Source organism: Mugil cephalus, chromosome 1 (assembly GCF_022458985.1).
Source record: "Mugil cephalus isolate CIBA_MC_2020 chromosome 1, CIBA_Mcephalus_1.1, whole genome shotgun sequence".
Lineage (NCBI taxonomy): Eukaryota > Metazoa > Chordata > Actinopteri > Mugiliformes > Mugilidae > Mugil > Mugil cephalus.
In genome coordinates this window covers 48,345,617-48,360,045 of record NC_061770.1, presented here as the reverse complement: position 1 = coordinate 48,360,045, position 14,429 = coordinate 48,345,617, and the positions used below count along the sequence as shown (strand labels likewise).

General features: G+C 40.8%; 1 protein-coding gene across 1 annotated transcript in view; it reads right to left on the bottom strand.

Annotated features, from left to right (window-relative positions):
• Window positions 1-10,310: 10,310 nt before the first annotated feature.
• LOC124996339 overlaps window positions 10,311-14,429 on the bottom strand; it is a 148,258-nt gene continuing 144,139 nt past the window's right edge. Inside the window, exons 3-5 of the mRNA XM_047569227.1 lie at window positions 11,731-11,766; window positions 11,268-11,534; window positions 10,311-10,701 (exon numbers count right to left, since the gene is read on the bottom strand). Coding sequence (XP_047425183.1) covers window positions 10,421-10,701; window positions 11,268-11,534; window positions 11,731-11,766 — 584 coding nt within the window. The 3' untranslated portion in view covers window positions 10,311-10,420. The remainder of the gene's footprint in view (window positions 10,702-11,267; window positions 11,535-11,730; window positions 11,767-14,429) is intronic.

Genomic DNA, 14,429 nt, shown 5'->3' with positions numbered 1-14,429 from the left:
CACCTCAAGACTTCAGCCTGCACTGTCCATCTCAGTAACTGAGACCCTCATCCACTCATTCATCTCCTCACACCTGGACTACTGCAAAGGTGTATGTCCAGACCTCCGCTGCAGAGGTGCTAAGACACAACAAGCCCTGGCAGCACATCCAGCAACTTCACTGGCTTCCCTGTCAAAGCACACATCACTTACTGAATCCTCCTCCTGACCTGACAACTCTCTCCACTCACTGGCACCCAAGTACATCACTGATCTCCTCCAACCCTACTCCCAGTCACGGTCCCTGCACTCCACAGACAAAGACCTACTTTCCATCCCCCCTACCAGACTGAAAACCTAGGGCCTTCTGTGCAATTCCCCCACCCTCTTAAACAATTATTGTTGTTAACGGCTTATGTTGAGTCAATCCACATGAAAACAAAAACCTCTTTATTTTAAGACAGTAAGGAACACTTAAAGTGAAGAGTGGAGGAGGAAATAGAGTGAGTGAGACTCACGGTGAGTGAATGAACCGATTCTAGTGCTTCAGTGCAGTCTAAAGAACTGCAGTTCCCATCATTATTTCTGTCCAATCAGCTGCTTAATAGGAACCACCCGGAAGTCATCTTGGTCATGTGACCAGCAACAGTTCATTCATTAAGGGTGTGGCTTGTTCAAATACTTGCATTTACAAATGTTATGAAATTATTAGTGACTCTAAAGATGAAAATAAAAATGTGTTACGTGTATTAAGCCTGGTGGGAGGGGCTTGCATAGTTAAAAATGCCTCAGTCAGGGTGAACCTGGATATAGAGGAGCTTGTGCGAGAGAACTGAGTAGTTCATGACTCTTACCATCGGGCTTCAGTGACACAGTGTGAAAGTAGGACATCTAGTGGACGATAAACTGTAATGCAATCGAGACGTGTCATTTATTGGGTCATGGTTAGTATGAGATTTTATTTGCCAGGCACAATCCCGTTCGGCTACAATTTATGGTGGTATGGTTTCAAGCTGACACAATAAAATAATTTTAAAAAAAAAGAAAACATAAATATATTTATTTTTTTAAATGAAATGAAAATAGGCAATAGCTTAAAGGGTTTTGTGATTTCAAACGCCCCATCTCTAGTTTTAGGTAGTATGTGTATTTTTGCACTCACGTGTGAGGAGAGGTACTGGTGTCTGGTCTCATTGCACTGCAGAATGATGATGGGAGGAATCCTAAGTGTGTCCCATCAGCTGCTTAGACATGACCTGCTGGCCACTCTGGGTATTACATCAGAATAAAATACACCCCTTAACCCACTGTAGGCCCTACAGTGTTAAATAGTTATTTTACTATTAATTTCTCAGTACTTTTAAATTATTTTTTTTAAGTTTTATTTTTTTTATTTTACAGTTTATTCCATTAAATAATAGACAAATATTTGTAAAATTACGATATATTTGTGAACATATTTTAACAATAAATATCTGTATTTCTATTTTTTTTTGTAGAAGAACAGAAATATCATGTTTTCATGCGTATTTTCACGGCGATTTACATTTGACATGTTAAAACACAGTCTCTTTTCGTTGACTGTCCAGATTATCTCTGTATTTTAAAAATACAGAAATTGTCGGTAAAAATGGACAGTAAAATTCCGTTATATTACTTTTTTTTTACAGTGTAGGATCAATAGTATCAAAGTATATTTTTTATTATCCATTATTTACAAAGTAACTAAAGCTGTCAAAGGTATAAATTGCTTTCTGACATGGAGTGGAGTGAGGCAGAAAGCAGCAGAGATCATGCAGTGTGAATGTTGCTGCAGCTACTTAAGCCCTGCCTCCGATGGTCTCGTTCTCTTCTCTTCTTCCTGCTCCGACCCAACTCACAGCCAGCGTCTATGCTTTTGTTTTTCATTACAACACTCGCACACATTACGTTTACCCAGGCATCCCCATCCTCACTACTGATTCCACTGATTTTCACATCCCACCGGTTTAATTCGTTATGTTTTGGGTATTCGATTATTTTCTGCTAATTAAAGTACTGGTAAATTCGCTCCCGCTCTTGTCCCTCCCATGTGCTTTGTTGTAACCCCTGAACCGGGTTGTAACAAATGGGGGCTCGTCCGCGTCTCGGTTACGTTACCTTTTTTTGAGTTTTGTTACAGAGTAGCAAGAGGTCTTTTGTTCACCTGTCAGGGTTAGGTGACATGCTGTGGAGGCGCATTTCTGGAGGTTCCTGTTAGGTTTCACGGCACTTTCTCCTTTGGGATTGTGTCCGTTTGTTTTTTTCATAGTGTTGTGGGGAGCAGCTAGTGTTGGTTGCGCAAGCAACCATCTTGGGGGCACTCCGTGGGATTGCTTGTGGTGGTCTCGCTGGTTTTGTGCTTAATCGACCCGCTGCAGAACCACATGAAGACCAGGGTTGAGTTTAGTCAGATTCTGGGTTAGGCAGTTAGGGGAACGCATTCGGGGGCATTGTTGCTCATTTGTGCATCCAGCAGTGTCGATACGGCTCTCAGGTGAATATGGATAGTTTGTTAGCTTTTTACGAAGCGCCTTGTGCGGTGTTTTTGGACTCTTGCAAGAAGGATCAGTTGGTCGAAATTGCCGAGCACTATGGGATTGTGGTACAAGAGGGGTTGCTTAAGGATGAGTTAAAAATGTTGGTGTTGTTGACGTTGGCTAAGAGAGGTGTGTTTGAGAACGAGCCTGTTACTGAGCCGGTGGCCGCGGCGGCAGCCAAGTCTGAGTCAGCACTGGTGTCTGCGGGTCAGGACAGCGTGCTCACGTTTGAGCAGCAGAGAGAGTTGTTGCAGCTTCATCTGGAACTGGAGCGGGCAAAGCTAAGGGTTTTGGACCGCGATAGGATGTCTGGCGTGTCAAATGAGTCTGGGGTTGTGACTGGGCGCGAGGGCAGAGACTTGACAGCGAGTCTGCGCCTTGTGCCAAAGTTTAATGAAGGAGATCCCGACACCTTTTTCGCGTTGTTTGAACGCCTTTCAGAGGCCAGGCAGTGGCCGGATGTCGATCGGATTCTCCTTCTGCAGTGCGTCCTCACTGGGAAAGCGCAGGAGGCGTTCTCGGCTGTGTGCGCACAGGAGATATATCACCAGAGGTTTAGACACAGGTTGAAGACGGATAAACAGACGAATGTGGAATTTATGAGTGATTTAACCACTCATTTTCACCGCTGATGTTTCGCGGAAAAAGTAAATTCATTTGATGGTCTGTGTGAACTAATTATCATGGAGCAGTTTAAAAACGTCGCTCCTCAGCGCGTAGCCGCCTACTTAAATGAAAGAGGGCCAGCTACTGCGCTTAGAGCAGCCGAATTGGCCGATGATTTTTTTTTTTTTTTTTTTTTTTTTTGTGTGTGTGTGTTAACACACAAGTCTGGTTTTGTTGAGGTGCGCGAGCGTGGAGGTGACAACAGTTTTACGCGCGGTCGTTTTTCCAAACCTGGCCTGGCGCGGGGCGTGTCAGCTTCTGTGCGCCCAGGGCGCTCAAATTTGTGTAACTACTGCCGTGGGGAGGGTCATTGGAGGGACCAGTGTCCCTTGTTGAGACGCAAAAGCGTTGGGCCTCCCCCAGCTCCTGCCATGTTGTGCGCGAATGCACGGGAGAATACGGCGGTAGAGGTGAGTGACAGTTCTAGGTTTGAGCCGTTCATCATAGACGCACAGGTGTCTTTGGTGGCCAGCGCTGAGCGTGTTTGTGTCAGTGTTGCGTGACACGGGGGCCCGACATTCTTTTATATTGCAGTCAGCGCTCCCTTTTTCTTCGGATACGCAGATGGGAATGGAGCTTGGTTTCGTCCCCGTGCCACGCCACAATGTAATGTTGAATTGTGATCTGGCTAAAGGTGTGTTTTCCGTTAGCGGCGTCTGACTGTGCGGCGCTGGAAGTTCCTGTTTGTGCCATGACGCGCGCTCAAAGCAAATGTGCGGCTGCGCCATCGGAGGCTGTGGCCTCATTGGAACCTGTTATGCTGCCTGAATTGCCTCTTGTGTCCAGAGATGAGTGGGTTGAGGCACAAAAGTCTCAATAGTTGTTTTCCCTGTGGGAGCAGATTGTGGCGCATCACCAGGTTGACGAGGTAGCCGGTTACTTTGCCAGGAGGGGGCTCCGTAAATTGTTACCCTTTTGGTGTGTTGTGGGGCGCCCGCGTTTCAAGTTGTGGTGGGTTTTCGGGGTTTTTTGTTCCAAGTTTTTTTTGAACGCACATGATGAAAGTGGTCACCTTGGCATGCGTAAAAACCCATCTGTCGGTGTCAAAAAATTTTTTTTTGGCCACGGGCCCGAAAGATGTAGCTGCGTGTATTAAGAGTGTCATGTGTGCCAGCTGACGGGGAAACCCAACCAGCGCTTAAAGCCGGCACCGTTGCAGCCCATCTCTGTTGTGACTGAACCGTTCGAATACCTGATTATAGACTGTGTGGGGTCTTTGCCTAGTGCCAAGTCGGGTTCTAAGTATCTGTTGACTGAAATGTGTCGGTGTACTCGTTTCCCATGTGCTTTGTTGTGACCCCTGAACCGGGTTGTAACAAGTGGATAGTGTAACGTTGTGCATAGCTGCATATACACACAAAGGCTAAACAGACAGAGTGGGTGTAGTGGGTCTAATTTAATCACATGCAGACAAATAGAATGACTAACATAAAGTAAATGAAATATAAGTTACAATGCTTTCTGCTTCTCCCCTCACACTTTAACTAGTTTCATGTTTTTTTTCCACCAAGGGTTAAACTCAGTTTGATTTGCTGTTGCTGGACGGAGGTGCAAATGTTAAACCCCCTGAGAGGTGTGGGTTTGTTGAAAAAAAGAAGGAAGGGACAGAGGCTATTTGGTACAGAGCAGAGTGAACTGGTGGGATGGATGTGGACGATTCAGAAATCTTTTTTAAAAAATGGAGTGGGCATGTTGTCGTGTGGATGTGGGATGGGCCCCCTTTGTTCATGTGCGGGGATTATTTTGTAAGTACATACTTTTAGTGTTGCTAAGAAACACTCCAAAAACTACACGTGCCCGTAGGTGACATGAGGTGATTCTCAGTTATATTGTGTAAAATAGTTGTGAGTTCAGAGGGCAAGGAGTGGGTTTAACCCAAAGCAGTGGTGTGAGTCTTCTTCTTAAGCAGCAAGGAATTGGGACTAATCAAACAGAAAAGATTCAGCAGTAAATCCCCCTAGTTCACTGTTTCTTTTCATAGGCTACAATTTTTAAAGTTTTTCTTAACAAAAAGCTTGTATTTTGGTCAAAGAGGTTTTTATGTCATTTTAAATATATGAGAGGCTGAGAGGAGTTTCCCCCAGGCCTGGAGCTACTTGAAGGGCATAGGTCTAAGTACAATACAAGGGACTGAATTAAATAGGTGTGTGCAAACTTGGCAGAAAACGGTGTCAACAGTGCAAAAACAAGTGACAAAAAAACTACAAAAAACAAAGGCAAAAAACATTGGGGACAATGCAGCTAGAAAAAGACTTTTCACAGAACGGAGCAGCACAGTGATAAAAGACTAAACGAGTATGAGTTAGGGTGGTTGGGAAAATTTTACTGATTGCGATCATGTGCAAGGGGGTGCAAAGATGTGTGCAAAGGTTGACAGGTGTTTATGTGTTTTGTTTGTCCCGTCTCCTAGTTAAGGTTGTGGTTTGAGGGGAAGGAAAATGTTCACAGTCGGTTGTGTGGGCCGAATGTCTGGGGACCTTTTCCCCGATGGAAGGAGGGGAAGGTGTTTAGGGGGGTGTGGGGGCCCCCTCCCGATGCTGGGGATTTTGGGGTGTAGTGGTGGGGTAAATGTTGAAGGGTTGGAGACTTGATATCTTTCGTCCTCCTATTGCTGCAGCATTTGGCAGTTCCCAAACAGACGTGATGCGTGCTCAGGATGCTCTTCTATGGCCCTTTTAAAATGTGGTCAGGATGGGGCCACAAACTGATGAAAAAATGGAGCAGGGACCCCCTATAAATGTTATATAGTCTAAAAATTTTGTTTTAGTCAAACTGGGGCCTTTTCCCTGAAAAAACCCCCTTGTTATTGTAATTCAGTATAAGCTGTTAAAGAATCACAGGGTTCTATTTCATGTTATATTTTGTTTTTTTGTCATGGTAAAATTAATAAACATCCAAATATTGACACGAATCATTTTGTGTCTTCTAAGTGCATTTTCCATGGTATAAAGAAGTAGTTACTATGTCCATTTTTGCTACAGGGTTTTTTTCTATTACTACTCGTGACCCCATCATTTCTTCTGAGACACCTGGGGGAAAAAGGAAATTTTAGCCCGGGTTCAAACTAAAAGTCTGCTGTTCAGTAGTGATAGTTTGAGCTTCAGCTTTCAGCAACCCGCAGAGAAAAAAAAATTTTTTTGTGCAAAACACTTGACTTTTGAAACAGACATTTTTTAAAACAACTTTTTTCATTGTGTCTGTTGATATTTATCACTGCATTACGGACTATGTGCTAGTGCAACAAAGTCTGATAACTATTGATCAGAAATGATCTTTTCAAGGAGCAGACATAAAAGATATAAAGAAAAATGAATATCACTTCCAACACCATTGTCTATGACTCCAGTTTGATAGTTCTACATCATCTTTACCATAAAAGTTAAATAGTTTGTATTAGCGTGCTGGACGGGACAGTTTGAATGGTTAGATGAAGGAAAATTTTTTTTCGATGAGAAGAAAAAGGTGTCAGAGGTTTTCTCAGAAAGCTTGAACGGACAGACTTGTGGTTTCTATGTTGGTTTTTGTTTGGTTTGTTTCACAGTTAAATACAGCTGGACTTTTTAGTGATCATTGCCTAATATATTTTCATAATGTAGTAAGAATATGCACTGTGTGGTTTGACACACAATTACTTTTAGTCAACAAAGTGATTTTTGCTAAATTTCAAATAAATATTACCCTAAGTTCGTATGGTTGTAGGTTTGATAGAATCAAGTGTGAACTGAGTTTGTATTTGCAGTAGGAGGAGTGTGTGTGTGTGTGTGTGTGTGTGTTTTGTGACTGATGAGTCAGTCTAAAAAAACACTGAAATGTAAAGAAAAGTGGACTTCCCTCACTCTGTTGCAAATTGTGGAAGTTTTATTTTTTCATAATAAAAAGGGTAAATATTTTTCTACACAGTTTTACAAACCTTTTTATTGAATCCCGAGTTTTTGGCCAAGTAAAGGGAAATAGGGTGTTCAGCCTAAATCCACTCCTCAAAATATATGCACTATGTTGTATTGTGTGAAAGATATCCGCATCATATTTTTTTCTGCCACGTTTCCCTGATCAAGTGTCGGTGGTTTTGAGCAGGAAAATGAAAACGTCAGACAAGGAAATAAAGCGCTTTTATTGACCATGAAAATTTTAATTACTTACTAACAGCTCTCCCCGAGTGTATGTCTTTGAGTGTGGAAAAAAAAGGAAAAAAAAAAAAAACAAAAAAAAAAAAACCCCAAAAAAAAACAAAAAAAAAAAAAAAAAAAAAAAACCAAAAAAAAAAAAAAAAAAAAAAAAAAAAAAAAAAAAAAAAAAAAAAAAAGAAAAAAAAAAAAAAAAAAAAAAAAAAAACAAAAAAAAAAAAAATAAAAAAAAAATTAAAAAAAAAAAAAAAAAAAAAAAAAAAAAAAAAAAAAAAAAAAAAAAAAAAAAAACAAAAAAAAAAAAAAAAAAAAAAAAAAAAAAAAAAAAAAAAAAAAAAAAAAAAAAAAAAAAAAAAAAAAAAAAAAAAAAAAAAAAAAACCCCAAAAACTGTACAGGGCACTTGGGCACTGAAGAGAAGAAGAAGGTGAATAGGAGCAGTGATCAAGACTAGGGTGGTGTTACATTTTGAAAATATGGTTTCCTCACAATGTTGCACTGTTTGCAGGTCTTGTAGCCCTTCTCTTGAGTTAGGTAGGTTGATTCCCACAATGCATTATGGGACATACAGGCAGTACAATAATGGCTGTACAAAACAATCCTCAGCTTTTTCTATCAATATAACAAACACAAAGGATTTTATTGCTCCTCTCTGTACCAGAACATCAACACTGATATCTACAAATTTTCACTGTTATTTCTCCCATTTCTTTCAAATTCCAAACCTGTATTGTTGACATAATTCAGATGCATGCAGAAACATGTGATTAATACTCACTCTGTCCAGTGATGTTGACTGCGTTGCTGAAAGCTGATCCAGACTCACACCAGTACACTGCATTACTGTCCCCTAACCTATTAACATTACATGTTGATCCAGTCATTGTCCTCAGGTAGAAAAGTGTGACAGGACGCCATCATCAGTAAACCTCCTCACTCTCCACTCAGTAGAGTTTCCCTCACAGCTCAGAGAGACAGAGTCAGAGGTGAAGTGCTGCACTCTGTCAGGATTCACTGTGAGAGACGCTGATGAATGGAAATCTGAAAAATTCTGGACATCTGTAAAAGAAATTTCAAATTGAGTCACCCTCAACAGAGTTTGTCCAGATGCTTGTGAGAGGAAGTTATTCATCTATTTCTCAGTTTTTAGACAAGTTTGTGCCAGAACTAAAACATACAAACTGACCTCCAGACCAGACGAACTGAAGATCACTGTAATCAGTGTAAAACACTGGCTCTCCTCTTCCAGCTCTACACACATATCCTGCTGTGTGTGTCTGACCATCAATGATGTAGGAATCTTGTTCAGTTCCATTGATGCTATCAGGAAGCAGCTCATAGTTGTAATATTGATACTTGTGTGATAGATCAGGAACAGCTTTATACCAGTAAAACCTCCATCCTGCAGATGGATGTTCAACCTCACAGCTCAGAGTTACTGAGGCTCCAGGACTCAGCCATGATGGAGACACAGAGAGGACAGGTTGTTTACCTGTTGAAAGAGGTTTTATCAGAATGAAAACATGTTACTATGTACTGATGGTAGAATACATTCAACATGTGTGTCTGGTGAAGTTGGTATTATTTATCTTAATATGATTGTCTGTGATCTCTTAATAAAATATATGTGATATAAATATGAAGTTACAGTTAAATACGTGATGACTGGTGAACTATGATGAGACTTACTGATGAATACAGTCAATCTGAAGGAATCACTCCACTCTGTTGAAGACTGTTGTTCACTTTTCATTCTACCTTTACACTTGTAGTCTCCAGTGTGGAGTGAAGAATCAGATTTAATCCTGAACTTATTTAGATTTGGAGGTTCGTATGAACTGGTAGATCTCCATTCATACTCCCACTCAGTGTCTCCTCCATGGATCTCACATCTGAGAGTAATCTCCTCTCCTCTGTAGATCTGAGGCCAGTTGGGTTGGAGAGTCACAGTCACCTCGTTTGGAACTGTTCATGTTCAAGATTCATAAATAAAGACACAACATTCAACATCAAACAGAATTACTTGATGTATCCATAGATAGACATTGGATGTCTGCATTTTCTGGTTCCTCCTTTTTTCAAACTCACCATTTCCATTGATCCTGACTGATCACTGTACTCTGTGTAGTAAACTGGGTCTCCTCTTCCTCCTCTGCACCAGTACAGTCCTTCCTGTGAGACTCTAATTTGTCCATTTGAATAGAAACCAGCATGTTGTGTGGTCAGAGGTTCAGAGGACTTCTCATCTCTGTACCAGTAGTATTTCCATCCAGATGATGGCGTCACTGAGCAGGTCAGAGTCACACTGCCTCCTACTGGAATATCTCTGGTGTCAGCACTCAGTCTGGCCTTTGGTTTAGTTGCTGTTGAGTTTAGAAAAAAGTAATGTCTAACTTGTGTAAATCACAATTAATTAAAGAAAAGTATGTAAATTCCAAATTCTTTTGTTAATTTTTGACAGTTAAATGTGTGTTTTAGCTAATAAAATTGTAATTGTAATAATTTTTACATTTATTTTAACCGAAGTGATGTTGTCATCCTTATACTGACTGACCATTCATTCTACAGACTGGCTATCGTCAGGCCAATATTTATCAGCTACTGACGATCAAGTTAAACTCATGGTTAAGCTGAAGACACGACACACTTCTCACACACCTCTACAAGAAAATCACAATGCACAACAACAAACATGACTTACCAGATACTGACAGTGTGATGGCTTCACTCCACTGTGTTGAAGAATGCGAGTCATCTCTGAGTCTACTCCTACACATGTAGTCTCCACTGCTGGACTCAGAAGCAGTTAAAGTCCAGTATTTATTGTTTGTCCACTGTGTAGATGACCTGGGTTTTCTCCAGTCATATATCCACTCAGTGTCTTCACCTCCCTGGACCTCACATGTCAGAGTGATCTTCTCACCTCTGAATATCTGAGGCCAGTTGTGTTGTTGTGTTACAACAGCCTTGTTGGAAACTGTTTCCACCAGATATGAACAGTTGGGACACAAATAGAAACATGAAATCAACAGAGAAAACTCAAAATTGTAGGTTCCATCATTAATTCTAATGAAAATCATGAAATCATGAATATTTCAAACCAAATAACTCAACTCACTGGTTATCTCAATGGTGACTGGATCACTGTGATCAGTGTAGTAAACTGGCTCTCCTCTTCCTCCTCTGCACCGGTAGATTCCTCCTTGTGATACACTAATAAATCTGTTTTCTCCATCATTTGTTTTGACTCGAACTTCAGAGGTGTCTGTGCTACGTCTGAACCACTCATATTTCCATCCAGCAGAGGGCTCCACAGAGCAGGTCAATGTCACTATGTCTCCTAGTGGTCCTGCTGTCAGTGTGGTCCTGGGTCTATCTGATGTTATACAAAAAGGTAAATCGTGTAAAACAAGAGCAGCATTCCACCTGCAGTAAAAAAAAAAAAAATCTTTCTAAACTTGTTCAAATCTGAAGTAAAGGATTTAACTACCGATCTTACCCTACCACCTCCACTGTTCAGTAATGATTACTTTGTAATTTTTATTTTTTTCATCCGTGATTTGTGTTCATTTCATCATGGTGTCAGAGCTATATGAACTCTGGTCTTAAGATCATTATCTATTATCTATTATCCATCCTGAAGAAGTCACACTTATTGTTAACAAAGACACTGATGAAAGACACACACTGGTCTGTCCTGTTTCTGGTAAAAAGAAAAGAAACATCCGCTGATACAAGCCATCAGTATCAACCCTTGATGTGGTGAGATCTAAATTTTCTTTTGCTTTTCCTTTTTCTATGTTGGATATTTGTGTATTCAGTGTAAAAAATAAGAATTGGGTTGAAAACATACAGAGTTCCATTTAGACAGTATTCTGACAATGTCAGCAACTTTTATAAAACATATAATGTATCACATAATGGATTGGCTGTAGCATTTACCTGATACAGTTAAAGTGACAGTATAAGTACACTTTGTCAGAGTTGATCTCTTGTGGAGACCACAGCACACATATTCACCCCTGTCACCTGTCGACAAAAGCTTTAATGTGAAGTGTTGATCTGTGCTGTAGGGAGTAAATCCATGACCATCCTTGTAGATTTTATAATCCCAGTCAGTGACTCCTCCTTCCTTCATGTCACATATGAAGGTAACAGATTCTCCAGCAAACAAATGTGACCAGTAGGGGTCAGTAATCAGCACAGCATCTACAGCCAAACACAAACATCCATACAATACTACACAGTTAGCAAAATAAAATACATATTGTTTGTTTTCTATAAATGGTGTCCCTAAATGGATTAAAATTATGAACAATGTGTTTAAAGACACAGAGAGACGATGAGAGGAGGTGAGGAGGTGAAGACTCATGAGTGAATGAATGAAGTAAAACAATGTTGTTACCTTGAGCACGTCCACAGTAGAGGAGCGTATTCAACCCTAGAATAAAGGTTAAAAATTTAAGTCTTTATTAGAAATGAAACAATCAAACAGGACTGGTATTCCATAAATTACAAATATGGCTGAATATGATAAAATCAAATAACTATGAAATCAGCAGTTAATATACCAGCACTATCTTGCCTGGAGTATTTAAAAAAGATTGGATCTGGACTTCCGGTATAGCAACTAATGGAAGAGGATGCGTTTCTCTGAGCTCCTGCAACAACTCTTAAAAAACCTATTTTAGGCACACCTTTTGTAGCTTTTTTCGGTGTGTGTTTTCCCCACTCTCATAATTGGAATTTAACATCCAACCAATATGCCTCCAAAACCTAAACCATCTATTCAACCACCACAGTCTGCTTCACACTCGCATCTCCACCTTGTAGTGACCCCCACCCCGCCTGGTCGAAGCTCCCTCTCAAGACTTTAAGGCCGAGCTGCTCTCGTCACTCCACTTTGAGCCTCTCGTGGACTGCGCTCATTGTACTCCCCAGTCAAAGCCAAGATCCGGTGAGCACCTTCGCCCCATATTCACTCGTCTACACTATCATACAAACTGTGTGGACATATTGCGCAGAGCCAGGGCCCAGCAACGGATCAAGACTGGAGACATGAGTTTCTCTGTCTTCCTTGACTACACTCTGAGGATGGCTCGTGCTCGAGCTGCCTTCAACGATGTCCGAGTCCGACTCCGCAAAATACAGGGGATATGTTTTGGTCTGCTCTACCCCATGCACCTCTTTCCTCTTTCTTTTCACTTTACCATTTCCATATACACACATGAGCTTCACATGAGCCTTTGCATGTGTGTCATGCTGGTCTGTTGTTATGACGACGTTGCCCCCAAGTGGACAGAGCGTCAAACGAACATGCTGGAAGGATGTTATTTTAATGAGCTGTGGCTGGGAAATATAAAATATAGACCATGGCTCAAAGAGATGATTTGTCTTTTCGCGATGGGAGAGTCTGCACTCTCCAGTCACATGACAGGTAAGTCACACAGGTACTGGCTACCACGTTAGCCCTACATGTTAATTTTTATTTTATTTATGCTGCTAGCTAGCTACATGCTAGGTGTACGTGATATAGAAGCACTGCTTTAGATGTGTAAGCGGTGGGATGATTCTGACCGGCTGCACTGGCACCGCTCTCATCCACTGCTATTCCATACTCCCATTTTATTAGTTAACATGCCCCCAATTTCGATGATACACACTATGAATAAGCTATTTGAATGTCTTCCCTCATTAAACAACAGCCTCCTTATAATCGCCCCTCTTTCTTTAGATATTCAGTTCTCTTCACAACTGGTACTCAACACCTTGGAGGTTTAATACATTACTGTCAGATGATAAGTTCACTGAATTTATTGCAACTAAAACTGATGACTACTAATGAGGGTTATTTTGTCACTTAGAAATTGGACACCTCTTAAATGCAGATATGTCTTCAGACTGTGGGGGGGCAGAATAACGCAAAAGCTGTGTCCAGTCTGTCAACTCCAAAAAAGAATAAGACAAATAAAGACATATTCAACTGACAGTTACCGCACACCATACTCTCAAGGGTGGTCTCTGAAAATCTCAATATTGAGGGCGATACAGCCCTTAAACTTGCCCCTCAACTTAATTTTTCTGAGAATTTGGACAGCACTTGGGCTAGTGGGAACACGCATTTTTGAGATTGAGGGTTAAGCAATGAATTGGAATTCACCCTATGTCTCTATAAATCAAAATGATTTGGAACCAGTTTCATGTTCACCACTAAGGGAATCATTAAAAGCATACTTGCTGGGACAAATCATATCTTTCTCCGCCCATTTGAATAGGTCCCTTAAAGCCAATATTACAGTAACTCTTTTTTAATATTAATATTACCAAATTGGACTGACAGCTCGCTAGTTGTCCCTTTCCTAATTTACTTAAACAACGTGTTGATTAACAGACTGAATTTGAGCTCACCACCACTGGTGATGCAGAGCAACTTCTCTTACAATCATGCTCCACATACTATGAACATGGGGACAAAGCAAGCCGGCTCCTGGCTCATCAACTGCCTCACCAGGCCGCCTCACGTATGATCCCTCAGATAATTCATCGGGCTCATTGCTTAAGGATCCCACCACTGTGAAATCTGTTTTTCACTCATTCTATTCCTTTTTATATAAGTCTGAATCTCCTGACACCACTGAAATGAATTCATTCTTGGATAGTCTCAATTTTCCCGTTATAAGCTCAGAAGCTACTGAAAAACTTGATTCGCCGTTAACAGTAGAAGAAACCACTCTCGCCATGAGAAGCATGCAAAACAACAAAGCTCCTGGCCCTGATGGACTTCCAGTTTAATTTTTTAAGAGATTTCAGGATAAACTGTCCCCTTTACTGCAGGCTGTTCATAAGGAATCTCTGGAACATGGCACTCTTCCTCCCACTTTAAGGCAAGCCTCCATAAGTCTCCTCTTAAAAAAAGATAAGGCTTCAAATCTCTGCCGCTCATACAGACCTCTCTCATAAACGTTGATGCTAAGATCCTTGCTAAATCATTGACCTATCGCCTGGAAAACATTGTACCAACTATTGTCTCTCATGAGTAAACTGGATTTGTTAAGGGGATTGTTGTTATATTTTAATGTCCGCACTCACCTAAATATTATTTAC